At 47.3% G+C, this 25,779-nt stretch overlaps 1 protein-coding gene across 1 annotated transcript; it reads left to right on the forward strand.

The window, feature by feature from the left end:
• LOC104360022 (alpha-2-macroglobulin-like protein 1) lies at positions 1-24,379 on the forward strand. The gene is made up of 35 exons (XM_032984066.2): positions 1-207; positions 1,244-1,406; positions 1,737-1,789; positions 2,690-2,707; positions 3,213-3,372; positions 3,983-4,067; positions 4,902-5,016; positions 5,314-5,428; positions 5,845-5,954; positions 6,433-6,600; positions 6,919-7,149; positions 7,524-7,587; positions 8,368-8,513; positions 9,501-9,650; positions 10,079-10,195; positions 10,756-10,903; positions 11,344-11,461; positions 13,354-13,579; positions 13,700-13,826; positions 14,114-14,235; positions 14,719-14,773; positions 16,005-16,088; positions 16,490-16,666; positions 16,838-16,919; positions 17,287-17,443; positions 17,641-17,715; positions 19,976-20,138; positions 20,795-21,012; positions 21,195-21,410; positions 21,904-22,028; positions 22,393-22,483; positions 22,897-22,965; positions 23,183-23,285; positions 23,376-23,417; positions 24,085-24,379. Exons 1-34 carry the CDS (start codon positions 1-3, stop codon positions 23,414-23,416), a joined length of 4,299 nt encoding a protein of 1,432 aa, XP_032839957.2. The 3' UTR covers position 23,417; positions 24,085-24,379.
• The last annotated feature ends 1,400 nt before the right edge of the window (positions 24,380-25,779 follow it).

Genomic DNA, 25,779 nt, shown 5'->3' on the forward strand with positions numbered 1-25,779 from the left:
ATGTCTTCTTTCCCCTGCCCCAGACATTACCTGGTGGTGATCCCTGCAGATCTCCGCTACCCATCCACCCAAATTGCCTGCCTCCACATCACCTGTTATGAAGCAAAGCTTAAAGTGAACCTGGTCCTTGAGCGTTCTGCAGGAAGTGATGTCTTAGCCCAAGAAACCATCCAGAAGGAGAAGACCTTCATGTGCACTAAGTTCTGGGTAAGCCACCCTAGGCAAGTGCAATCACTGATTTTCCCTTCAGGAACAGCAAATCCCTTGCGTTACTCCCTAACCAGGGGTGACACAGGCAGGGTCTGCTTTGCCTTGGAGTGAGCCTGCTAGGAAGTGGAGTGGGAGATTCCTAGGGATGTGTGGCCCTGCACAGTATCTGTTGGTCAGCACTGAATGCCCCTTCTGAATCTAATTTTTAATTTAAAGTTATATTTATTAAAATCGACCACACTGCTGGATACATAAGAACAACCCACCTGTTTCATTTTCTTCAATCCCAGACCAGATGAAGCAGCTTTAATTCTTCTCTAAAGGACTTGTGCAGCTCCACAGCTGAGGCCTGGGGAAAGAGTGGTTTGCATGATGTACTCCTGTTTATGCAGGACCTGAAGTCAGGCGGGAACTGAGCTCTTAGGAACTACTGAAGAGCAGTTGGATGGAAATTAATGTGCTTGTTATTTTTTAAACAGCATCTGAGAGTTGCTTCATTGTTGGTGAGAATTTAGTGAAGATCTATCATAAGGCAGACATGCCTAAACAGTATCCCCTCTATTACACAGTATATTCTGTGCTGAGGCTGCTGGGGTCTTTGGCTGCTGTAGTTAGGAAGACCCTCTGGTTGTCTTTTCTAATCTGGTTTCATTACATGTCCATGCTGGATAGTTCTGAAAGCCTAGCATTTGAGGCTGTGCTATAGCTCGCTCTCTCTCCTGTAATTCTCTGCTACCATATCCCAACTTTCTGGCATCTGCCCATCTTCCTGACCAACTCCAAAGACTCAGAGATGTCAGGCACTGGCTTATCACCTGAGGCAAAATTCCTTAACCAATTGGAAAAAGGACAGACTCTATGGCATGCAGGACCTCCTGCTGTCATGTAGGACTGAGTGAGATCTGGATCCAGATATTGGAGGGGATGTCCTGGGACAGGTGGAGGGGAACTGATTAGCTCTTCCACTTGACTCTCCATTCCTGCTCAGAAGATTACCTGGGGGCTATACGTTCTCCTCTCTCTGTCTGTATAGGTTGCACCTCCAGCTGATGTCACAGAGGAGATTGCCACTGTCAAACTGACCATCATGGGTGAAGGAGTCAGTATTGAGGAGAAGAAAAAGGTCCTGATCCGCAAGGCCAGCAGTGGGACCTTCATCCAGACAGACAAGCCCACCTATCAACCAGGGCAGACAGGTGAGAGCTGCAAGTAAGAGCAACTGTGGGCCCTAGACTTTCTGCTGGTAACACCATATGGAAAGCCTGTGATTGCCTGAAATTCACGGACAGCCCGAGCAGAAGGCTTTGAGGCAATGTCTCTTGTTGATGTGAAGTTTTCAGTGGCTGTGAAGTAGCAGGAGGAAGTAGGTAGTTGCCCATGGTATCTTACATGTAGGGACGTCTATGTCATGTGTTATCACAAATGTCTATAGAATGGACACAGGACCTGGGGAAACAGATAGAACAGGGATCTGTAGGGAAGGACTGAGATCTGATAAATATATTCCCTGGTTTCCTTGCCTTCAGTGAAATTTCGCATCGTGACTCTGGATGAGGAATTCATTGCACTCAATGATTCGGTAAGCCGTCCCTGGGGGGGCTGTGGAAAGGGCTGCCTTGTTCCATGCATGGATCCTACTTCCTTTCAACCTTGCTTATCTGCCAAAGCTCCAACTTTTCCACATTCGTCCCTGAGCCAGGCTTGATGAGTGTCCGGAAGAGAATAGTAACTCAAGTAAACTCTGGTAACTCAGGAAGATGCCAGAGGTGTACATGTCTCCTGCTTGTCTTGGTAAAATGGTCATGCAAGCACAAGCATGGGACATACTGATTCCTGATGTGATGGTGTCATGTGAGGAGTGAATAGTTGGCAAGTCAGGTTTTCCTGAGGTTCCCGTGGGGAGGAGTGCTCCTAATCTGGTTCCTGCAAGTTTGAACATGGGAAATTATGACTAGACATCAGGAAAAACTTTTTCATTGTGACAATGATCAGATATTGAAACAGGTGTCCAGAGAAGGCATTTTCATCCTTGTTTAAAACTCAGCTGGAGAAGGCTAAGGGCAATCTGCTCTGAGAAAGCATGTTTCAGCAGGGTGTTGGACTAGATGGCCTCCAGAGTTTCCTTCCAAACTGTGTGATCCTATACCTCTGTAACCTCCTTAAGTTTGCAGCCAGAGCTAGGTCTGTTATGGCAGTGAGTTTTCCTGATAGAAGATTCTGCCAGGAAGTCATTAGCAAGTGCTAGGTGACCTCCAGATTGGCTTTTCCTTTCCCTTTCTCCAGATCTTACTGTAATGGACCCACCCAGTATTTCTTCTTTTTGGTGGTGTTTGGTTTATTTTATATTGTTGTCTGTACTCTAAATTTCCAAGTAACTAGTTGCACATCCTTCAGAGAAGGCTCTGCATCTGAAGTATCTTGTGTGTGTTGCTGGTATGTCTTTCTGCCTTCTAATGTTTTTGCTGTTTTTTCCCCTCAGATTTCCCTGTTTCTCCAGGTGAGTGATGCTGAAATCTAGTGTTACAATAATGTTGATGGGAGCCATTTCACTGAGCTATTCATATTCAGTTCCTGATGGATTTTGAGAGACCTGTAAGTGGAATGATAGACATTCAAGGTTTCTTAAACTAACATACTCCCTAATGCCTTCTGTTTTATGCACTTGAGGTTATGTTCCTATTTACCTCGGTAGAAATCTGAGTTGTTCTAGACTTGCAAGAGTATAGACAGATCAAGTTAGATCTTTATGAGAAAGGTTAGAACTGTGAAGAATCTTTCCTTGAGATCAGAATTTAGAGAAGCATGGAAGGAGACTCAGATGCTGGGAGAAGAATCTGAGCATTATATTGTCTTAAAAATTCCTTAACTACCTGATACCAAACCTCATTCCATAGCTATAGAACCTGCTAGTCTGCAGCACTGAAATCCTGAAGCTCAATTTCTATCAGGTGTGGGTCAGTGAGATGCTGGAACAACTGTTTTTTCCTCTCTTGTGGGTGTAGGACCCTAAGAACAACCGGATAGAGCAGTGGCTAAATGTGGTCCCCCAAGATGGCATTGCAGATCTCTCTTTCCAGCTAAGTGATGAGCCTCTGCTGGGGACGTATGTCATCAACGTAACCAGTGCAAAAGCGTATGGCAGCTTCTCCGTTGAGGATTATGGTATGAGCATGTGGGGGATATGTCTGAGTTGCAGAGAGGATCTCACACTCTTGATCCAGGAAACTGGATATTTATTCCATGATAACCCATCCTGGGAGCAAATGGGAAAAATAATGTCATCTGTCATAGAAAAGAGTCTGAGCTGAGGATTCAGGAGAGAGACCACTTTGGGACCTTGGGTCAATGTGTGGGAAGAATGTTGTGCACAGCCCCAAACTTTTGACTCAACTGATTTCAGCAGATCTCTGTGTCAGGCACAATAAGGTCATTTAGGATGGTCTTTTCCAGAGAGTATGAAGTCCAGCGCCATCCCACTTCTCTTTCATCCCCTAAGTAACTGTGTTGGGAGTCTAGTCTTGTCTCAATGCAAATAGCTGTCAGAAGTGCAGGGACATGGACATGTTTGGGTTTTAGTTTGGGAAGGAGCAATCAACCAGGGACTACACACAAGTGTGTTAAAGAAACAATGGAAATCTTCCCTTTCCCCTTCTCATCAACTTCCTTCTCGATTTTCTGGATCTTATTCCAGCATAGTCTGTCTTCACGATGGTTCTTTGGAAAGGCTGTCCCTGGTCAGTGTTTCCTACAGTTCTTTGTTTTTTCCTTCCAGTGCTGCCAAAATTTGAAGTGATCTTTGAGGTGCCAAATCAGATTTATGTGCTAGATAAAACCTTCCCGCTCCGGGCATGTGGCAGGTGAGGATCCTGTTTGGAGGGATGACCCTGCGTTAATTTTGGCCTGATGAGCACAAGATGGCCAGGTAATGGCCTGGTAAGCTTCTCTCCATGAGGAGCTCAGGATAAATTTGCTACCCTTCAGGTACAGGAGGCCAGAATCTTCCACAGAAGCTGTTTGCAGCCTGATGCAACACAAAAAATTCCTGTAACTTCCTTCTGATACTCTAATGCCCCTTTTCTAAAATTCTCCAGAATTCTTTGCACACAAAACCTGAGGGAAAAACCTACCCTTTGACAAGCAGCTATTTGTGGGGCAGAACATGGCAAATGCTTGGTGTTCATCTCCCTGCAGAACAAATTAATGGGAAATAAAGGGAAGCTTTTCCAGGTTATGCTCTAGAGGAAACTAGAGAGGCAAAAAGGAATTGTCCCAGGTACAGCCCAAGGGCAACATATGGTCAACAGCCCCATGTAAAGGTGCTTTTTATTAATGAAAGACAGTTTCTTAATCATCCATGCTTCTGCTCATAAGATGATGCGTGCCTTCAGCGTATCCTGAGGTTATTGCAGGTGATGCTGATGTGCAGAGCTCTGTGCTGAGGCAGCACCTACAACACTGGTTCCACGGAATAGATTATTTTGGCACAAATTACATCACAGAGCCCTTGATCTCCCATCACTGCAGTGCCCTACCCTGACCCTGTTTACTGCATCAGGGTTCCTGGGCTTGCTGTGTGGCTTCCACTCTTGTGCAGTACAGTGAATATCCATGAATAGATGGTCTCTGGGGTGATGCAAAACAAGTGTTCTCTCACTGTGACTATCTCTTCCTTTCCCTGCTTCCCCAAACAGATACACCTATGGGAAAGGTGTCCAGGGGGTGGTTCATGTGAGCCTTTGTCAGAAGATAGCCCCATTCCTGCCCAGTGCTTCAAAACCAGATCTCTGTCAGGAATTCAGCAACCAGGTGAGATGCTGAGCAGGAGCTAAGCCCTATTCAGAGACATTTGTGCTCAGCCCCAGGGTAAGGTAAGGCTGCTGGAGGCTTTAGCTGAAACAGTGGTGATGTCAGCCCATGATTTTGGTTGGTGTCTGGTGACTATGACTGGGTGTGCATCATGTGCCTGTTCCACATCCTGGACTGCTATGTCTAAAGGCTAGTTCCCTGAGAGCAGGGATTTTGCACTGCTCTTTCTGACCCATTTGTGTAATTTCTAATGTAAGTCCCTTCCTCGGACCTTGTTTCCTGTCTCTGTACTTTCAGACAGATGAGATGGGTTGCTTCTTCACAAATGTGAATCTGTCCTCCTTCAGTCGAGACTTTCGGTACTATCAGGACAGCATAGTTGCAGAGGCCTTGTTGGTGGAGGATGACACAGGTAATTCTGGAAATATCTCTGGTGGCTGGGAAGAGGCACTAGTGAAGGTGCACTAATCTTACCAAGAACACTGGAGTCTTTTAGGCTAGCAAGGGCTCTGAGCTTTCTGAGCCTATTGGGACCTGCTATCTAGCCTCACAGATACAGACAGAACCACCAGTTCCTGAAGGCATGACACACTCCAAGTGCCTGAAGTCTCAGATGGTGAAGCTTAGGGACCTCTCTAAGGGCTAGAAGTAAGTGGGAAGAAGACTGGATACACAGAGCCCTGGGCTGATCACCTCCCTGGTATGAAATGTGTGTGCAGCTGAACATGTGCATCAGTATTACCAGTGGGTCCCTCTGCAGGGAAATTGCCGAGGGGTACTTGGTCTTCCTTAGTCCTTCTCTTATGTTTCTGTCTCTCTTTCATTCAGAGATACATGTCAATGCTTCCCACAAACTACTCATCTCCAAGATTGGTGGGATGGCCTTGTTTGAGGATGTGAATTCTTACTACCACACTGGAGAGATGTACAGGGGGAAGGTAATTCCCAGTTACAGTCTTTTGGAGGGGCGAGTGTGACCAGTGCCTTCACAGTGACTGTTACCCAGTGTCTTTTCCAACCTCTCCTCCAGTCTGTGGCTTGGGAGGGCATGAATGACTCCCAGATACAAAACTCTTGAATTGTCAGAAGTGAGAATAACACCCAAGACAGCCATGTGCCAAATAAAGCTTGAGTAGCAGCAGCTATGGGGATCCATATGTGGGGTGCAAACCCAAACCTCTGGCATTTCAGCACCCAGGGTGCCTACTGCTGAGAAGGGGTAGAGAGCGTGGGGGTGAATGAGCATGGTAGCGCAAGTGGTAATAGGAGGTGACCAGTAGCAGTGTTGATAATATTGTTAGTGACTAAAAGGGTGACCTTGCTGTCTTTGGAAATGCTGCTCCTGACTTGGAGAAGCAGGAGATTCTATTCGCTGATTAGACTCTTTTGCACTTCTGTTTGCCACAATGTTCTCAGATTAAAGTCATGGACTACCAAGGCAAGGCACTGAAGCACAAAAAAGTCCTCCTCATAATAAGCTGTGGTGAGCAGCAATTTAAGCAGACATACATCACTGGGGACTCTGGGACAGCTTCATTTAGCCTGAAGACAACTACTTGCAATAGCACCTCAGCCTCCCTGGAGGTAAGTGAGGAAGTGTCTGTCTCATTGGCAGGGGTATGCATACATTTCAGAGCTGTTTACTGTCCCACAGACATCTCCCTTGTTCTTTGTTGAAGGACAATAATTCAGACCTCAAACACCTCAGCATATTCTGGATCTTGGCTCCCCCTGAGAGCTTATTCTCTGGATTCCAGTTGCTTTCCTCATGAGCTCTCCATAACAGAGACCTGTGTTGTAGTGTTAGTCGGACCTGATCTGAGCTTCTTACCAAGCCACAGCTAGGGTGATTTGCAGCTGACTCGAGAAATTAACTGTTGGGGTTCTTTTTTGTCTCACCAGGCAAGTGTCCTGCATCAAGATTTGGATGGAGAGCCTGGGACAGCTGATTTGAGTTACCAGCGGGCCTCTCATTTCATACGTCCATTCTACAGCACCAGCAGAAGTTTTCTCTCTATTGTCCATGTGCCAGGAACAATGCCCTGTGGTAAAAAGCAGGCTGTCCAGGTGGACTTCAGAATTTACCAGGAGGACCTGGAACACGGGCCCAAGCGTGTCATTTTCTCCTACTTTGTGAGTTTCTGGGGGAGTGGTAGTGGGCGGTGGCTCAAGACACAAGATCAGCATCTCCTACAGATTCAAGCCTGATATCTGATAGATTTGGCTCAGCCCAGGACAAGTAGACAGGATCCTGATTCTGATCCTGGGGCTGCAGTAATAGCAAGAAAGACGTCACCTTTTTATCAGGCTCTGCGCAGATGCGGGGCAAGGTATTGGCCTCAGCTGTCCTCCCCCAAGCCTCTTGACTCCCTCCCTGCTGTGTGAGGCAAAGTCATATCCCTCCCACTTACCCCATTTAATCTTCAATTTCAGGGTTACTTTGATCTGCATAGTGATCTCAAAACTATGTGACTGTCATTCACTTCCATTTCTGTATTCTTCCCTAGGTCACAGGGAGAAGAGGGATAGTCGATGCAGGTCAGAAGACTGTTTGGGTTGGGCTGCCAAGAAGTAAGTACATTCCCCTGTTTCATACCTAGCAAGCACCCAGTGGTCTGTGGCATCCCATATTATTTGGATATGTAGCATAAGCATCTTTGCAATTTAGAACTGTCTCACCATTTTTCTGTTGCCTCAGAGCAGCGTGTCTTTCCAGGTGTCTTGTTTCCTTTACCCTTCTGCTTGGTACCAAGAGAACAAACGCAGCATTTCCCAGCCCATAGGCTCATCCTTTGTTGTCTTACTTTTCAAAGCCTCTTTCTGCTGCCCCTGCAAACGCATGAAACCATAGCTTATCTTCTGTCAAAACTCCCCTGCTTTAATTTGCAATTGTGTCTACAAATAATCTGGGTAGTTAGGATGCCACAGTTTATAATTTTGATGGGTTGTCTCACTGTTGTCTACTTCTTCAGCTCTTTTTTTAAAAAACCTTCATTATAGGTTCTTTGGGACAAAGGTCATTTCTTTGTTGGTGATGGGATGGGAGATGTTTGATGATGGGAGGCTTTGAAAGATATCTGAAACTCTTACTCGTTGTGGAGCTAAGCTTGAATTCCAAAGACCTGTTTCATCTCCTCGAGGCAATGAACAGAACCAGGAAGAGTCTGTTGCTTGTCTTGAATATCACATCCAGAGATGTGCTGATTGTTTCAGTGGTCTCCAGAAATATCCTTGGTCCTGAAAGACTTGAGGAAAGTAATTAAACAGGCACATGCAGCATGGCAAAATCTGAGCAGAGTCCATTTTCACTACCAAATCTACTTTCTCTTCTTTCCTCTCTCCTCCATCTAGTGCTGAAAGGCTTCTTCTCCATCCCTCTTACCTTCAGCTCCATCTATGCCCCAGCTCCAAGACTTGTTGTTTATGTTATCTTCCCTAATGGAAAAATCATCGCTGATTCTGCCATCTTCAGTGTCTCCATGTGTTTCAGAAACAAGGTAGGGTTTGTGTCTGAGGCCCTGACTAAATGTGTGAGAGCGTACGTGTCTGCTGCAATGAAGGAGACTGAGGAGTACGTGATATGTGTAGCTGTGTGTGACTGATACGGTGTGGGAAGCTGCCACGTGAACTGCAGTATGTGAATGGTGAAGTGTGCTGTGATGTATGAAGCAAGTATATGGTGAGCATTGTGGGGGCTGCTGCAATGTTTGGGAAAGGCAGAGAGTTGCTGTGTCTGTCTCCGTAGGCTTGTGTAGCAACTGCAACCCAGTAGGATCATAGCCCAGCACAGGTTATTAGCGTGATTCCTGGAGAGCTCAAGGCTGCTCTGCTGCTGCAGCAGACACTTAGACTTATTAGTATGTGGTGTTGGGAAAACAGCTGAAAGTGGACAGTGGAAGAACTGGATTTTACTGGCTATCAAGAAAGGGATGAGTGCTTGTGGTCATCGTGACATCCATGGGAATCTGTCTTCTTGGCTGTGTTTTTCACGCCAAAGCTGAACTTCTGAGGACTGACATTACCCCTGCTCCACAGTTGTCCATCTGCCACAGACAATCACATTCAAGCAAGAACAGGAAGCGCTTCAGGAAACTGAGACCAACCCCATAAAGAGCCTGGAGCTAAGGACTAGGCTTATTTTTGATCTGGGGCTCCTAGAGGAGCACAAAGACAGCTGTATGAGGTGTGTGATCGTGGCTGGCTGGTTTGCTGGGTAAAGAGCACTGTGTTCTGACACGGGAATGTCTCCAGTCCCGTGAGCTGCACACACTGATGGTTCCCCCTCTGCAATATTTCCTGTTAGAACTTCAACATGTTGGTTTTTTAAACACCTTCTGGTGCTCCTTGGGAGATTCCTTGTGTTTCCAGCCAAAGCAAGTTCTTGGACACCCTCGTCATGTAGGTCCTGACCCTGCTCAGGATGTGGTAGGGTGGCCAGCAGCAGCAGTGTCGCTCAGGTATTTGCCTGCGTCCTTCCCATCCAGGTGGAGCTGGGCTTCTCAACGCTGGAGACTCTTCCTGATTCAGAGGTTGATCTCCACCTCTTGGCAGCTCCTGGGTCCACATGTGCCCTCTGGGCTGTTGATCAGAGCGTCCTGCTGCTGAAGCCAGGAAAAGAGCTCAGCAGCTCCATGGTGAGTGAGCCTACTCTGACTTTGTGCGTTCCCTTGTACTGACGTGAAGAGGGAGGGAGCGAGACAGACAGGCCATTGCATCGGTGCAGAGCTTATCTCCCAAGGAACTCAAAAGCACTGCTCAGAGGGATCAGCAGTACTCTCCGTGGCACGGGCAAGGATTAGGGAGCATGTGTTAAGAAAGAGGCTGAACATCACTCGGTGCACCAGTGGTAAATTGGCTTCTATTGTTCTGTCTCACATAGCTCAGCAGGTTGTGCTGGCTCTACCAGAGGAGAACCAGGAAAGAGCGACAGTGAACCTGGGCTTTCTGGAAGGCGTTCGTGCACAGTAGCCAGGAGCAATTCAAATAGGTCTTGGATGTATGACAGGAAGGGAATGCCAGGTTTTATTTGTGATGATTTTTTTGTTTGTTCTTGATTTCTCAGATCTATGGGCTGTTCCCATCTGTTTATAACTCCAGGTATCCTCACCAAGTGTCTGAAGATGATCATTCATGCGGGTTCCCAAATTCTGATGATCCTGATGTGTTTACAGCATTCAGGGTAAAAATGGTTGATTTGATGGGTTGGGATAATTCATGAACTGAGGGAAGTGTGTCCCCTTGATTTCACCAATATCCTAGGGATGCCGTTACAGACAATACAAGGAACAGGTCCAGTTTAGGCCCTTGTAACTCACTTGTTATTTGAATAAGCAACTTGAAGTTTTGACCAAGAAGAAATTGTTGTGTGGTTACTGCACTTTGTTTGCATGATTCAGGATGCCAAGGATTATTGGTTACTTTAATTGGATTTCACATCATTTGTTTAATCTCCATAGCACAAGAAATTGCACTCTGCAGGCTGGGAAGTGTCATGGTATCTAAATGACCATGTGTTTGAAAAATAATAAATTTGGATGACTCAGAACAGATGAATTAGCTCAGAAGACCTCATTTGCACGTTGCTGAGGATCTGAATAATTCCCTCTTAAAATGAAGTATACTTTGCCAAGCCAAAGGACAGCCAAGTACCCACTGCATGAGGGGACAAGAAGGCACAGGGTAGAGGGAAGAGAAGAGAGGACAAGCTTCTGGTGCATCAGTTCTTTCTTTTTCCTACAGGAAATGGGGTTGAAAATTATGTCCAACACCAATATCAGGAAACCCAGAGTGTGTCCAACCACCCCATCAACAACTATGCTGCAGGAAACAAGAAAGTTTACTTCCAGACCCATGTTGATGTTTGCCCAGCCCCATAAAGCATATAAGAGTAAGCATTTGCCAACTGTTTCTTCTTATGTGGGATGATTAGACTTTCAGGTGAAAGCAGTCCTGGGTATGAGCTAGGAGACAGTATTTGCTGTAATTGCAAATGGATGAGAAAGAGCTTCCTTGGCCCTAAACCTGTTGTGCTAGAGTGAGGCTGCCTGGGGCTCACGGCTTCTGGCTTTGAAATGTTTATAGACTGTCTGGGTCCCAGGTCTTATCTCTGAGGTGATGGAATGGTTGCCCTTCCCATGGTGCCTACAAATGCAAGTAAGGCCCAAAGCACATCTGTCATTTGAAATGAGACAAGAGATTTTAAAATCTGGGATAGCACCTTCTGTTCCAGTGCTGTGCTTTCCAAGAGCTGACGGGATGACCTGCAGCTCCTCTGCTCTAAACCAGGGTCTGAGGACCCTGTGGTGACCCGGTCTTCATTATTTCCAGCAGAGCATCTGACAACATCTACCTATCAGCCCACTATGCTTTCACCTGCTTCTTCAGCTGAAGAGAAAGTACACAAGCATTTCCCCAAAACCTGGATATGGGATTTGTATTCTGTGGGGTGAGTAAACTGAGCAGTGGTGGTCTAGTCTGGGTGGCTTATTGTGACCAGAAGTGGCAGCAGATACAACTGAGTTTAGATCATAAGCTGCTGAGGAAGACACCTAAGGACATATGTCATGGGGCTTATACTTGTCAGGCTGTTTCTCATTGGAGCTGATGTCTGCATCGAATGCATTTTCCTCTACTAGATGATGACCCAGCCATACTCTGGGCTGCATCAAGAGAAGTGTGGCCAGCAGGTCAAGGGAGGTGATTCTGCCCCTCCACTCTTGTTGAGACCCTGCCTGGAGTACAGTGTCCAGCTGTGGGCCCCCCAACATAAGGACATGGACCTGCTCAAGTGGGTCCAGAGGAGGCCAAGAAGGTGATCATGGGGCTGGAGCAGCTCCCTTGTGAGGACAGGCTGAGAGAGTTGGGGGCGTTCAGCCTGGAGAAGAGAAGGCTTCAGGGAGACCTTCGAGTGGCCTCCCAGGGCTTAATGGGGGGACAGGAGAGGTGGGGAGGGACTCTTTATCAGGGAGTGTAGTGATAGGATGAGAGGTAACGGTTTTAAAGAGGATAAGTATAGATTAGGTATGAGGAAGAAATTCTTTGCTGTGAGAGCGGTGAGACACTGGCCCAGGGTGCCCAGAGAAGCTGTGGCTGCCCAATCCCTGGAAGGGTCCAAGGCCAGGTTGGACGGGACTCTGAGCAACCTGATCTAGTGGAAAATGTCCCTGTCCATGGCAGGGGGGTTGGAACTAGATGATCTTTAAGGTCCCTTCCAACCCAAACCATTCTGTGTTTCTATGATCATACAGAATTGTCAATCCGCAGGAAGTGGCTTGCATGAGAAGATAGGAAAGCAGGTGCAGTGCAGCAAAACAGTTTGGTTTACTACCTACACTCTGCTTGTGGTAGCCCTGTGGGCTGGCCTTTCCCAAACTGTGCTCACAGGATGTATCCTGGGATGCAAGGGAATCTTCTGATCTCCATGGAAGTCCTTCACAGGACTGGGAATTGTGTGCTGTGAGAAAGGCTCAGTGAGTACAGAGGGTCTGCTGAGGGAGCTTCTAAAGATTTTTCATCTCTTTAGAAATTTCTTGTCTGGTGTCTGGAGACTGGAGTCTGCTCAGGCCCAGATGCTCCCACATCTGCCCTGTCCCACCTCCACTGTCCTTCCAGCTACATCCATCTCTACACCTCCTAGCATCAGATATCTCCTGTCTGCTTTTCCCAATAGCTTCATCTGAGCAACCACAGGTCTCTGTGCTATATGTGTTGCCTTCCTGTATGTGCATGGCAAAAGTGAATGTCTCCAGTTATTGGAGTTAAGTAATATCATTAGCTTTAGCTAGGGCTGTTTTTATGTCTGCTGTGGTAGCAGTCACAGAACAGTATGCTGCTCTAAGAAGTTGTGATATGGGCACAAGGCAAGTCTTTGCTCTGTCGTCGTGTTGGACTTTAAGCTGTCAGTGTCTCACAGGAAGGTGAATGGCTGGATCTCTTCTGCTGTGTTCTACTGATGCTGAGACAGTCTGTTGCTTTTCTGGTGTCTGATTCTCAGTCCCTGGGCCAAGAAGAATAAAACTGCTGACATCTGTAACCCATTTTTAGATGTGCAAAGGGCAAGCACTGTCTGAGGAAAGCACTGAGTGTGATTGATGGTATCTTCCAGCCATGTAACCTATTGTCAAAAATGTTGATAGAAGCATCTAAGGCATGGGTCCTTACTTCTACAAGTGCATACTTGTAAACCTACAAGGGCTACAAGTTCATCAGAGGTTAAGGGTTAAGCTGAGGTTAGAGGGAATGGGGTGCACTGGAAGAGAAGGACATAGACCAAGTCACCCAGTGCTGCATACAGCAAGATTCAGTTAAATACTTCTGTTGCTGTTTACTTCTCCTCAGTCCCAGTGGGAAGAAGAATGTCACTGTCACTGTGCCTGACACCATCACAGAATGGAAAGCAGGGATGTTCTGCACAGGACATAATGGCTTTGGACTTGCTCCAACCTCCAGTCTGCTTGTTTTCAAGCCATTTCTTGTGGACCTCACACTGCCATCTTCTGTGATCCAGGGCGAGACCTTAATCTTGAAGGCCACAGTCTTCACCTATCTTCAGCGATGCATGAAGGTGGGTGATCCCTGATAGGATCTGCAAGAAAAGCAGGGCATGGGTGGGTAGGAGATGGCTAAAATCTATTGCCTGTGATGTTTATCTTGTTACCACCTGCCATCCTTGCTGCTCTTTCAGATTCAAGTGACCCTGGAGGAGTTTGCACACTTGCAGCTGAAGCCATGCAAAGGCTGTGTCTATAGCAGCTGCTTATGTGCTGGTGAAGCTAAGACCTTTCAGTGGAGTGTCACAGCTGAGCAACTGGGTGAGAAGAACAGGGAGGTGGGGTGGTGGAATTGGGAAGGGATGGGACCAAGGTGGGGATGTTTTGTAAGAGCTGATAAGGAGTGTGGAGTTGTTTGCCCTGTTAATCAGAGAGTACTCATTGGCATTCATCCTAAGGTCATGATTACTTGCAAGTCTGTGCTGGGAGGTACAGAACCACATAGAGCTCTGATCCAGATCTTGTTGTCAACAGGTGAATTCTGTTGTATTAATGGGAAGTGCTTCCTCAGAAGATGTTTTATGCACCTAAATGTGTGTTACTTTCAGGGCTCATGAACATTACCCTCAACACAGAGGCCATGGCTACTGAGGAGCTCTGTGGCAAAGAGATACCATTTGTCCCAAAGCAAGGACAGAAAGACACCATCATCAAACACCTTCTAGTCCAGGTCAGACAAGTTATTCTTTGCCTAGACCTAAAAATGGTCTTTGTGCAATTCCCAGATTTTGTGCGGGTTAATTGTGGAAGTTAGCCCTTGCTATTCAAAGTGTGTCATTAGAATCTCAGGGCCTAATCTGGGCCCAATCATGAGGACTGATGGATGGTGGGAGGTAGAGGGGTATCCTCCACTTCATACCATAGCAAACTTTAAATATGTACACTCTTTTATGTCCTCACTCCTAAGCTTTCTGCTGAATCTTACAGGATCGGTTTCACAGACATTCAGAAGTTATGACAGTCTGAAAATGCGTGCCATTTTCTTATCTGAAATGAAAGTGATTGACAATAATTTGCATTTTAATGTGATAATGATGTTACTCCAGCTGAATCCCCAGCCTGAACCAGGATTTTGTCCATGTCTACCTCTAACACACTTGTAATCTTTTTTCTCTCCTGTGTGTTCTAATGCTACTTTTATGTACTTCAACAGCCAGAGGGAGTATTGGTGGAAAAGGCTCACAGCTCCATCCTGTGTCCCAAAAAAGGTAGAGATATTTTTTTCTTCTTTCACCCCGCTCATCCTCACCTGCCTGCCTAACTACCTCCTGGGTCTTTCCACTTGTTGAAATATTTTCTCTGTCAACATGACCAAGCTACAGAAACATACTCTAATTGTCGTGCCAGCTAGAGTTTCCCCTGGACAAGGATGTGGGGAGGTCCAATCTTTTAGCATCAACATCCCTGACACCGATGTAACAGTTCAAGGTCTTTTTCACATGTGGTAATAAAACCAGACTACTGAACATGGCGAGGCTGGAGGACATAACTTAGGATTGCTGTTCCTGTCTTCAATTTTATGGTGTGTGATGGGGCCATTAGCAGATTTTGAGAGTATGAGTGCATTGAGAAGACACACTTGCAACTGAAATCTGAAACAAGATGGAGTAACTTATGTAGAGAAAAGCAGGTGATTTTGACCACAGACGGTTTCCAGGAGAAAATCCTTTCAACCTCTTTAGAAGAAAGGCTGTTGGGATAGCACAGTCACCATGAGTCTACTCTGCTCTCATGAGATCACACCTGCAATACTGTGTCCAGCTGTGGGGCCCCCAACATAAGGACATGGACCTGCTCAAGTGGGTCCAGAGGAGGCCAAGAATGTGATCAGGGGGCTGGAGCAGCTCCCCTGGGGGGCCGGGCTGAGAGAGTTGGGGGGGTTCAGCCTGGAGAAGGGAAGGCTCTGGGGAGACCTTACAGTGGCCTTCCAGTGCTTAAAGGGGGGACAGGAGAGGTGGGGAGGGAATCTTTATCGGGGAGTGTAGTGAGAGGATGAGGGGTAACAGTTTTAAAGAGGGTAAGTATAGATTAGATATGAGGAAGGAATTCTTTGCTGTGAGAGCGGTGAGACACTGGCCCAGGGTGCCGAGAGCAGCTGTGGGTGCCCCCTCCCTGGAAGGGTTCAAGGCCAGGTTGGACGGGGCTGGGAGCCCCCTGGGCTGGGGGAAGGGGGCCCTGCCCGGGGCAGGGGGGTTGGAACTAGATGAGCTTTAAGGTCCCTTCCAACCCAAATCATTTTGTGATTCTATGATGAGGTGGATGGAGGAAGTTGAGGGTGGAATGGGACAGGGCTTTTGAGGTGATCTGCAACCTCTGTAACAGGAAAATGGGATGTTAACACAGAACAGTCTTGAATAGTTTCTGGGCATTTTGAAAGCTGTTTCCATCAGATTCTGTTTCTTTTTGTTCTCCTCACACACCTTACTCTCCTGGTGTCAGGGAATCCAGCCCAGGAGTCTGTGTCCCTGATGTTGCCTCAAGATGTGGTTGAAGGTTCAGTCACAGCGACTGTCTCGGTCACCGGTAAGGAATTCAGCTATGATAGTACCCTTGCAAATCCCATATCTCTGAGTTTAGCCCTATGAAAGCCCAAACACCAACCCCCCCACACACCCTTTCTGAGGTTTTCAGGTTTCTACTGCCTTGTTCTTCCCATGTGTGTGACGACACTTCTGATTCCCCATAACTTAAAACACTCAGCAAAGGAGAGAGTGTTCTATTTACAGACTTCCCCTACCAGGATGGAAGAGTCCGTATGGAGGGCACAGTGGAGCTGATAAGATGGCTGGACAGAGGTGCCCCCACACTTCTGTGCTGGGGCTATCTTGCTTGGTGCACTGCTGGAAACAAGTCACAAGTAGGAGGAGGTGAATCCCCAAGCCTCCTGCCCAGGAGGTGGTCAAGGTGCCTATACTCTGTTCCAGGTGACCTCATGGGGACGGCGCTGCAGAACCTGGACCACCTGGTGCAGATGCCCCACGGCTGTGGGGAGCAGAACATGGTGCTGTTTGCCCCCATTGTCTATGTGCTGCAGTACCTGGAGAAGACGAGGCAGCTGACCCCTGAGATCAAGGAGAGGGCAACAAGATTCCTGCGCAATGGCAAGTACAACAGACCCACCTCGCTCCTCTGCCTTCCCCTGTTTCCAACCTACTAATAGTCCTGGGTACCTACTCCCCTTCTACCTAGAGCACTCAGCCACCCCATTCCCTTCACAGTGATTTTTATTGCAAATACCATTCTGAGCATGAATGTCCTATCCTGCTTCCCAGGGTACCAGATACAGCTTCAGTATCAGCACCCTGATGGTTCCTACAGTGAATTTGGTACCAAGGATGAGTATGGTAATACTTGGTAAGCCCTGGGCACTCTCTCTGCTGTCTACCTGCTGACAGCCTGGAGGTGGGCAGCTTTCTGCTTCCAGCATTGAATCCTTTCCACCCTGTTGTACCCAGAGTGTTCCAGACTCTTTGTGGACTAGGGTACTCTGGGGCTATGCAACTGTCCTTGGGATGAACTTTCCTTGGACCAGCAAATTAGGAACAGTACAATAATAGGTGAGGAGAGACCCACCAGTTTCAAATTCACACTTTTTTTTTTTTTTTCTCAGCTTCTGCTTAGATTATTTCTTTTCATTCATTCTTTCCTCTCATTCACTCCATCTCTTTCTGCTTTTTTCTTCCCTCTCTCATGCTTTTTCTTCTGTTCTCTCCCCAACCAGGCTGACTGCATTTGTGGTTAAATGCTTTGTCCAAGCCAAGCCATACATTTTCCTGGACAACAGGGCCATCCAAGCTGCTCTCACCTGGCTGGAATTCCACCAGCTTCCCAATGGTTGCTTCAGAAACGTGGGCCAGCTTTTCCACACAGCCATGAAGGTAGGAGCCAGAGCACCTCAAAGGACAACTCAAAACAGTTCTTTCCAAGTGTTCTGATAAATGTTGAGTTCACTTTCCTGTGTTGTTCTGCTTTCTTGTGTGGGAGCAAACCAGGGATAGGTGGGACCTTTGCTGAAAAGGTTCAGGTCTCTGTGTGTTAACTTTCCCAGCTTTTTGGATGTTTGTGCTTTTTGAAGGGAGGTGTGGATGGGGAAGTCCCCTTGGCTGCCTACATCACTGCTGCATACTTGGAGGCAGGAGAGACACCAGAGGTAAATATTGGGATTCTTTGCCATGCTCTTGTCTCAAAATCCGAATCCTGAAGAGCTTAGTGATGTCACTGAGGTAGGCAACAGAACATCTTGGAAAGCCTTGTGGACAAAGTAATAGGATGGGGAAGGAAGAACCTACCACTTCTCAGGAAAAACCTTCAACTATCCCTTGAGGAGGACATCACTGGCAGGGGAGAAGGTGAGGTTAGACTACTGGGAGCCACTGGAGTTCATGGCTAGTTACTGTGCCCATTTCCCAGGCTTTGGCTGCTCATTCCTGCTCCCCTCTCTCATCCTCCCACCCCCTTGCTACCCCTACACAGCTGAGAGCTAATGGTGAGTTGTTAGGGAGGAAAGGTAGGTGTAGCTGCTCTCACAGTCAAGTAAATAGACATAACGACATTTTTAATATGTTTTAGCTTGATTTTCATAGAGGAGGCTTTTCGTTAAACTGGCTTGACTTTTGTGGACCAGGCTTTTCATAAAACTGAATGACAAATATTTGACCCCTACTGTGCTCTGCAGCAAAATGAAACAAAAGGACAAGGACCTTCATCCTGGTAGAAAATTAACAAGGAGTTTGTTGTCTGCTGGAGGTCAGAATTCTGAGAAAGAGTTTGAGGATGTCCTGCAAGGGCTAATGCACTCAAGATGTTCTGAACAGATCCTGCTTTCCCTTACAAACATACCTAAAAGGCTTATGAAAGCCTTTAGGGGTTAAAATGCAGGGAAAAGGTGGGAGATATTTTACACTGTCCTGAATGAACCAATATTAAAGCATGGTTTTCATGACAAAAAATTCTAGGCAGAGACAAACCCCCACTCTGTGTTGGAAATTGATCTCTTGGAACAAAACTGATTCTTTATGTTGACTGGAGAAACAAACTCTACAACAAATGTTGTAGAGGAACAGTTTCTTAACTGGCACACGACTGCTCCCACGGAGGCTAAATGCTTCTGTACAGTATGCACTTAGGACTGCGATTGTCAACACCAGGATGAGCACAGTAAGTGTGAAAACACTTCCAGTAGTGTGGCGCTCTCGGTTCTCTTAGTTTCACCAGAAAATACCAGAGCCAGATGGATTATAATACATGTCAGACTGTCCCTAGACAAGGTATTAAGATGTACGATGATAGTCAGCACTTCGCAGGTGGTACATAAAATGTTTTTACTTGAAGTTTGGTAGCTGTACAAACTCTAGTGCTGTTACTTCCATTTTAACTGTTTAGGAGAGTGATAGATTTACGAAGGAAAAGAAATAATAAAGGAGCCTCTGAACAAATTTACAAATTTGCTGTAATCCCTACTTAGCTCTATTCAATTACAGAATAGAAAGGTTACTGTGGTACTTGCAGTTACTACGTTTAAGAGCAGCAAACAGAAAAGTAGGACTTGCTGAAATGATAGAAGTTTAGCTTGGTGCTTCTGCTGGACTTTAGCAAGAGAGAGAAACCAAAAAGCAGTGGTTGGATCCTGGGACCTTTTGGTACTTCATGAGCAAATACTATGAGCATTTTTGAGAACTGGTGGCTGCATCCAGCAATACTACTCCACCATCTAGAGAGCACAGAGATGACACAGACATTACCTTTCCTCATTCCTACAAGGTAAAGAGATGAGGAGCATGTCACAAGTCAGAATAAATCTTAAATATAGCCCTTGTGTGATCTTTACTGTACTTAACTAAGAGGCCACTGGAAGAGCGGGAACCACAAAGTGCTGTAGATGTACACCTATGGGACATGCAACCACTGCAAGCCTTTGGCTCATCTGGAATAGCATAGCTAAATGCTAGAATACAGTGCTGCTGAGACCAGTGGGTTTGCTGCCTCCTGCCAACAGCAGTACTGGTGTTTCAGGGGAGACTGGAAATCCTAAGGCACTGTAGAGGTGAATTGGTCAGCAGGCTGCGTGTAAGCATTTGCTCTTCTTGTGTTCGGACTTGGAAAGTAAGACATGGTGGTGTTATTCCGGGCAGAAAGGGCATTCATTTAATTGAGAGAGCACTGCTGAAACCCACGACCAGCTTGCAGGGGGTCTGTCAAGCAGCTTGGACCAAGGGCTGGAGACACTGCTTACTGGTGCTACACTGATACAAAGAGCAGAATGCAGGCTTGAGCACAGAGACACCTGGGTAAATGTATGGGGTGTTTTCTGTGCCAGCAGACACTAACGCATCCGCCTGCTTGTGTATCAGTGTTTGCCTGCTCCACGTGTGTTTGTCTGTGACCGACACCTGTGTAACTCTTCTCTGTAGAGTGCAGTGGTGCGCAACGCTCTGGGCTGCATTGCTTCTTCCCTTCCCAAAGCTGCCAGCACTTACACCCAGGCCCTGCTGGGCTACACCTTCGCTCTGGCTAAGGACTCTCAACGCACGCAAGAGCTGCTTGATATGCTCGATCGAAAGGCAATCAGATCAGGTACGAGAACCTCAGTGCCAGGTGACCATCAGAGAAAGGACGAGTGACCTTTCTGAGCCCTTGGTTACATGCAACCTGGAAGGAACATAGCCTTACCCTCTAGGTCCGTCACCAAAGAGTTTTTAGGCAGCCAGTCTATGAACTCCAGGTATGTGCTGGCAATACATTTTGAAGGCAATGTGCGGCTGATGGTTGCCTTTAAATCTCTCACCCTTTTCTGGTACCTGAAGTGGAGGATGGGCTCTAAGAGAAAGCGGGCTTTCTTATGCAGGACTGCAAAGCGTCAGAGAGGGAAGCAAGGTGGCAAGCTGTCCCGATTCTTGTTAGTCCCTGACCCCCAGGACTGCCTACTGGGTAGTTAGTTAGTATCAGGTAGTTAGTGGACCTGGCAAACAGGACAATGGATAAGTTGGATGTCTGGGAGGTAATGTGTGTGCAGATTATTGGCATATTAGTTTTTGTACATCACCTCGGTGTGTAATATGGAGAGCTGGGTATTGCGAAATAACTGGGATTGCAGTTCACCCAGTCATGTGATGACCCAGCCAAGAGGTATATGCTTGATGGTCCTTGCAGACACAAGCCACTGTGCCTCCTAGGCCTTAGGATTTCTTTCCTGACATCCTTCAGTGTCATCTACTCCCTTCCTTTCCCAGGTGGGCAAGTCCACTGGAGTCAGACCTTGTCCAAGCCCAAACTGAGCACCAGTCCTTGGTCACAGCCACTGTCCGTGGATGTGGAGTTGACAGCCTACGTCCTCCTGGCCCTGCTCTCCAAGCCAAATGTCACAGGGTCTGATCTCAACACAGCCTCTAGCATTGTGGCCTGGCTCACCAGGCAGCAGAATGCCTATGGAGGGTTTGCCTCCACACAGGTAACTGATGGCCAGGGAATGGGATGTTGGTTGAGAAAGAACCTCTGCACGATATATGCACAGTATATGTAAGTGTGACTGCTCTGAGGAAAGGAGCTCTTGTATATGGAGGTCTTCGGGATGGTGAGTTCAAGTGTCTTTGGGTCTCAGAGCTGCAAATGTAATTGTTTCTTCCTTTTCAGGACACAGTAGTCGCTTTGCAGGCTTTGGCTAAGTATGCAGCGCTGACATACAGCACGAAAGGGATTGCAGAAGTGAGGGTGAGGTCCCAGAGAGGCTTTGGGAGAAAGTTCCAAGTCTCCTACCAGAACCGTCTGTTGGTACAGGAGGCGGCATTGACAGAAGTCCCGGGCAAATTCTCAGTGCAGGCCCATGGCAGCTGTTGTGTCTTTACCCGGGTAGGTTCCCACAGACCCTGTTGTGTCAAGCCTCTGCTCATCATCTTCTCAAACCCAGAGTTCTCTGTTGCAGCTCTATGCAAGTAAATGTGCATTAACTGTTCTTTAACCCCAGCCTGTTACCAATGCAATAAACCTGTGTGCTGGAGGAGACTCAGAGACAGAATGTGTCCAAATGTGAGGACAGTGATGCTTCCATGGCTCTCAGAGTATTAGAGGATGGAAATGTTTTATAGCAGTCCCACTGCTGTGTGTCTGACTTGCACAGTCTCAAGGGGAAGGGTGAGGAGAAGGACCCCCAGTGGGAAGGATCATGGAAAGTTTTGAATCTGAGTGACCTTTGTTTTGGGTACTGGGATGAGTGTGCTCACTGTGTATGGTTTATCCAGGGTCCATATCTTGAGGATTAGAGTAATCAGTGAAAAAAAGCTATGCTAGATGATACTGAACTAATTATCCAAGTCTTATTCTGTCTTTTTATCTCTTCCTGCAGATGGTGCTGAGATACAACATGCCCTCCCCACAGGTCTCCACATCCTTTGCCTTGCGAGTGAAAACGGAGCCTGTCAACTGCACCAAGGATGATACACACTCTCTTACTGTCTATGTCAACGTCAGGTGACTCATTGCCCCACTTAGGAAAGAAAGCCAGGCGTGGCTGGAGAGCTGAGGGGTGCTTTTTGGCTGCGATGGAGGAGCCAAAGAAGATTGAAGATGGGGGAGAAAAGATACAAGTGTCTCTGGGGATGGGGAAATGTTTCCAAGAGCTTTGGTTCTTGCTAGGGGGAGGAGTGCAAGTAGCCACCTCGGACTGGGGAGGCTCAGAGTAGTGCAGCCATTATCTGCCTCTTGTGAGAGGGAGCAGTGACTGCCTTGGCCCTGGTCCTGGCTGGACTGCCTGGCTCAGGGTTCTACACACCGGGTATGGTGGTGGATGGAAGGAGAAGCTGGGAGAGACTCTCTTTTTGATCTTTTCCCCAAGGTACACTGGGAAGAGATCCACTTCCAACATGGTAATCGTGGAGGTGTCCCTACTGTCTGGATTCATCCTGGCTCCAGGATCGGGGATATCTGTAAGAAGCCTGGAATCAGGATAGTGATGTGGTGTCTGTGGGACCATCCATGCCCAAGGAGAGGGGAGGTTGCATAGGAAGGTGTTTCCTGCCTCTCTCTTGAGCAATTTCACCATCCCTGCCCCTCTGCCGCACAACAAACATGAATACATACTGTCGGCTCTCTCTTTGTGCCTTGAGGATGATGATCCTTCTGGCCCCATTCACTCAGCATATCCTTGACAGCTAAGTAGCCTAGGTTCCTGTCCTTGGGTTTTGCAGGAGCTGAGTGGCCCTGCAGCAAGCCCAAAATACGTTTGAAAGCGAGTGAATGAGAATCTGCCCGCGCAAACTTAGATAAAACTTGTTGGGATGGCTCATACTTGCTTGTCAGAAGACCGAACCAAATTGCTTTCTCTGCTCTCCTGCCCTAGCTGCAGCATTGGCACTCTGTGAGAAGAACTGAGAAAACGCAAGGAGGTGTTGCCATCTACTTGGACAAGGTATGTGTGTGCTACTAGAGCAGCTGCAGGAGTGGAGGGCAGCGGGAGAGTTGTGTGGAGAATCCAGAACTGGGCTAGCAGAGCAACATATTCAAGATTCATCTTGAAGTCCTGCCTTTGACTCCAGAATTGTTATTGCCTATCAGTAGGATCAAATTTAGGTGAGGAATAAAAAGAACAGCTCATATGTGAAGTGTGATTTACATTTCCTCCCCAGCTGAGCCATAAGTCTGAGACATATGTCCTGCATCTGGAGCGTAAGATTGGGGTGACCAACCTGAAGCCCCGTCATGTCAGGGTCTATGACTACTACCATCCAGGTCAGTGTGGAACCATGGGGTACCAGGGCTGCCTGGGTGTTTGCACTTGGCTCTGTGCAAGGATAACATATCTCTCCTGTCCTGTTGCAGAGGAGCAGGCCCTGGCTGATTATAATGTCTTCTGCATCTGAGGTAGGCGTGAGTCCCTTCCTCAGCCCCTGGACAGACCTAGCAGCCTTGTGATGTTTCCTCTACAACCCAGCCACCCCTCTTTGTCCCATATGAGCCCTGTGTATCTCTGGCTCAGCGTGTTCTCTTCATCTAGGTCTATATCTGGCTCTCCCTAGGCCTCTAGGGACTTCAGTCTCTGCCCTCTGTTTCCTGGACTTTGTAACGTAGTCTTTGCTGGATTGCCCTGTAGGCAGGATGTGAAGTGATTAACATGTGTCCGTGCTGTGAAGGACTAGTTCTGTGCATTTTCTCTGCACGGCTGTCTGGGCTGTGATACAGTGCACGGATCTGCCTGCCAGCTGAGTGACAATGCTCATAGATGGTTTGTGCTGCTCCAGAAGAGCTTTCAAGCAGAATTCATGGTACTAGTTTCAGCTTACTCTGTTTAGGTACGGAGAGTCCCTCTTTCTGGGGAGGGGCTGAGGTAAAACAAGGGGACTAGATCAAACCAGAGAAACACTTTCCTTTAGAGTCCTTAGTGAGAGCCTGGGCTCCCTAGCTGTTAGCATCCCAGAGTTAATAATTTCTGTTGTATTATTTGCTCTCTGGGTTACTCCCTCTTCTGCTTTCATTTCTCCAGGGTTCTCAAGCAGACTTGATCTGCTTCCCTTACTGTCCACTGTTTCAGCCCACAGGGATCTCACTGGTGCAAGGTGCCCTAGGACAGCAGGGCTGCTGCATTATTGCTTCTGCTATGAAAGGGGGATGCATCACCTGGAAAGTCACATCTCAAGGGGCTTGGGCTATTGGTGCTGGGACAGATTCCAAGTTGGATTTCAGAACTACCTCCAGCCCAAGCCATGCCACTCATCCTGATAGCCGTTTCCTGGTGAATTCTTTGGGGTGTCTGATTAATTCTGATTGTTTTAATGCAGGGATTTTCTTGCTTGTAAAAAGAATAAAAGTAAAATGTAAATCACAAATCTGGGTACTGTGGTGTGTGTTTGGCCTCTGTGACAGAGGATTACCTCGGAGGAAAGAGCAGAAGAAAAACCTATAGAGAGAGTGTATCTGAACCGTGTACATGGCATTTACTTCTTCCAGCACTGGATTCCCTGCCAGCAGTGTCGTGGAGCCATCAATGTGGGGTGAGGACTCCTAGCCCTGCATGGAGACCGATCCCATGGAGCATCATCTGCTGCACACAGATGTAGCTGAACGATAAATTCTTGGCTGATTCTGCGCTTTATGTGGGTGTAAAATAAACCTACCCTGCTGCGTATCTTGCAGATTAGCTTCTGCCCTCCTAGTACAGAAAGGGGGGAAGGAAGTAATTTGAGTTTCTGCACTTCCTGTGAAGCTGCATCTTGCACAGGACAGTTCAAACATGAGTTCTCAGGCAGGGATGGTGCCCAAGGGTTGAACCCTCCCCCCTAATGAGCTACTGGAGAGGGAACAGGGTCATTGTCACATGACAAGGAGGTGCCAGGGCAATTCAACACCCAACGTGTATGTGAAAATTCAGCATCTATCACTGCTTTTAAAAATCAAACTTTATGATTCAAGGAGCTCCAGCTCGTGATCTGGGATCCCCAAGCTTGGCAGTGCTATGTCCTCCTATAGACGGGGAGGTCTCCACAGGCGCTTGCTAGAGCTGGCTCTGGGGCTGTGACAGCTAAGTGTAAAGTCAGGCTTAGGAGTGGAAGGTCTGGGAGGAGGGTGAGGGTTGAGGGCCTGGATTTGGCTAAAGCCCTGAAAGTTCTCCAGGCCAGACCCTGCAGCAAGGCTGGATTTTATGGTCATTTAAAGGGAGGGATTTGGAAAGTGTGTTTAAATCTCAACTTTGAAGTTCCAGAGTAACCCTGAAATCTCAGCAAGGCCCCTCCGTGTGGCAAAGACACAAACATTGCACATTCTTTTGGTTAAAAACGAACATTCTCCCTAATGCACTGAGGCGATCTGCCAGCGAGGCAGGCTCCTGAAAGCCTGCCTCATCCTTCATGTCCATGTTAACAGGACCAGGAATGCACAAATTCAGCACAGCAGTTAGGTGTTACCAGTGCCTTGTGCAGTGCCAGAAGTGGCTGCACTGAGGTTGGCTTCATTCCAGGTGTCACTTTCTCCCTCCTTCTGCACCTTTGTTTAACCAGGTGATTTTTTTCTTCTCTTTATGCAATTTTCTCAGCAGCTTGTGAGCAATGCAGAGCCCAACTCCGCAGAACAGGATTTTTTTGCCAGAATACTACTTTCTCTGAAACTTTTAAAAACCAACTTTGCAGATACTGCAGCTTTCTTTGCAAATGTCTCCTCTCCCCCTTGCCTTTACCCCTGGTGATGTCTGTCCTTCCTGATACCAAAAAGCAGAACTGAAGCTAGTCAGGCC

This window comes from Tyto alba, unplaced genomic scaffold (genome assembly GCF_018691265.1).
Source record: "Tyto alba isolate M040663 unplaced genomic scaffold, T.alba_DEE_v4.0 Super-Scaffold_21, whole genome shotgun sequence".
Classification (NCBI taxonomy): Eukaryota; Metazoa; Chordata; class Aves; order Strigiformes; family Tytonidae; genus Tyto; species Tyto alba.

Coding starts and splice junctions, on each gene's coding strand:
- LOC104360022 (XM_032984066.2), top strand. CDS start 1: ATGTCTTCTTTCCCCTGCCCCAGACATTACCTGGTGGTGATCCCTGCA. Junction 16,920..17,286: donor GATGAGTATGGTAATACTTG/GTAAGCCCTGGG, acceptor CTCCCCAACCAG/GCTGACTGCATTTGTGGTTA. Junction 20,139..20,794: donor TCGAAAGGCAATCAGATCAG/GTACGAGAACCT, acceptor TTCCTTTCCCAG/GTGGGCAAGTCCACTGGAGT.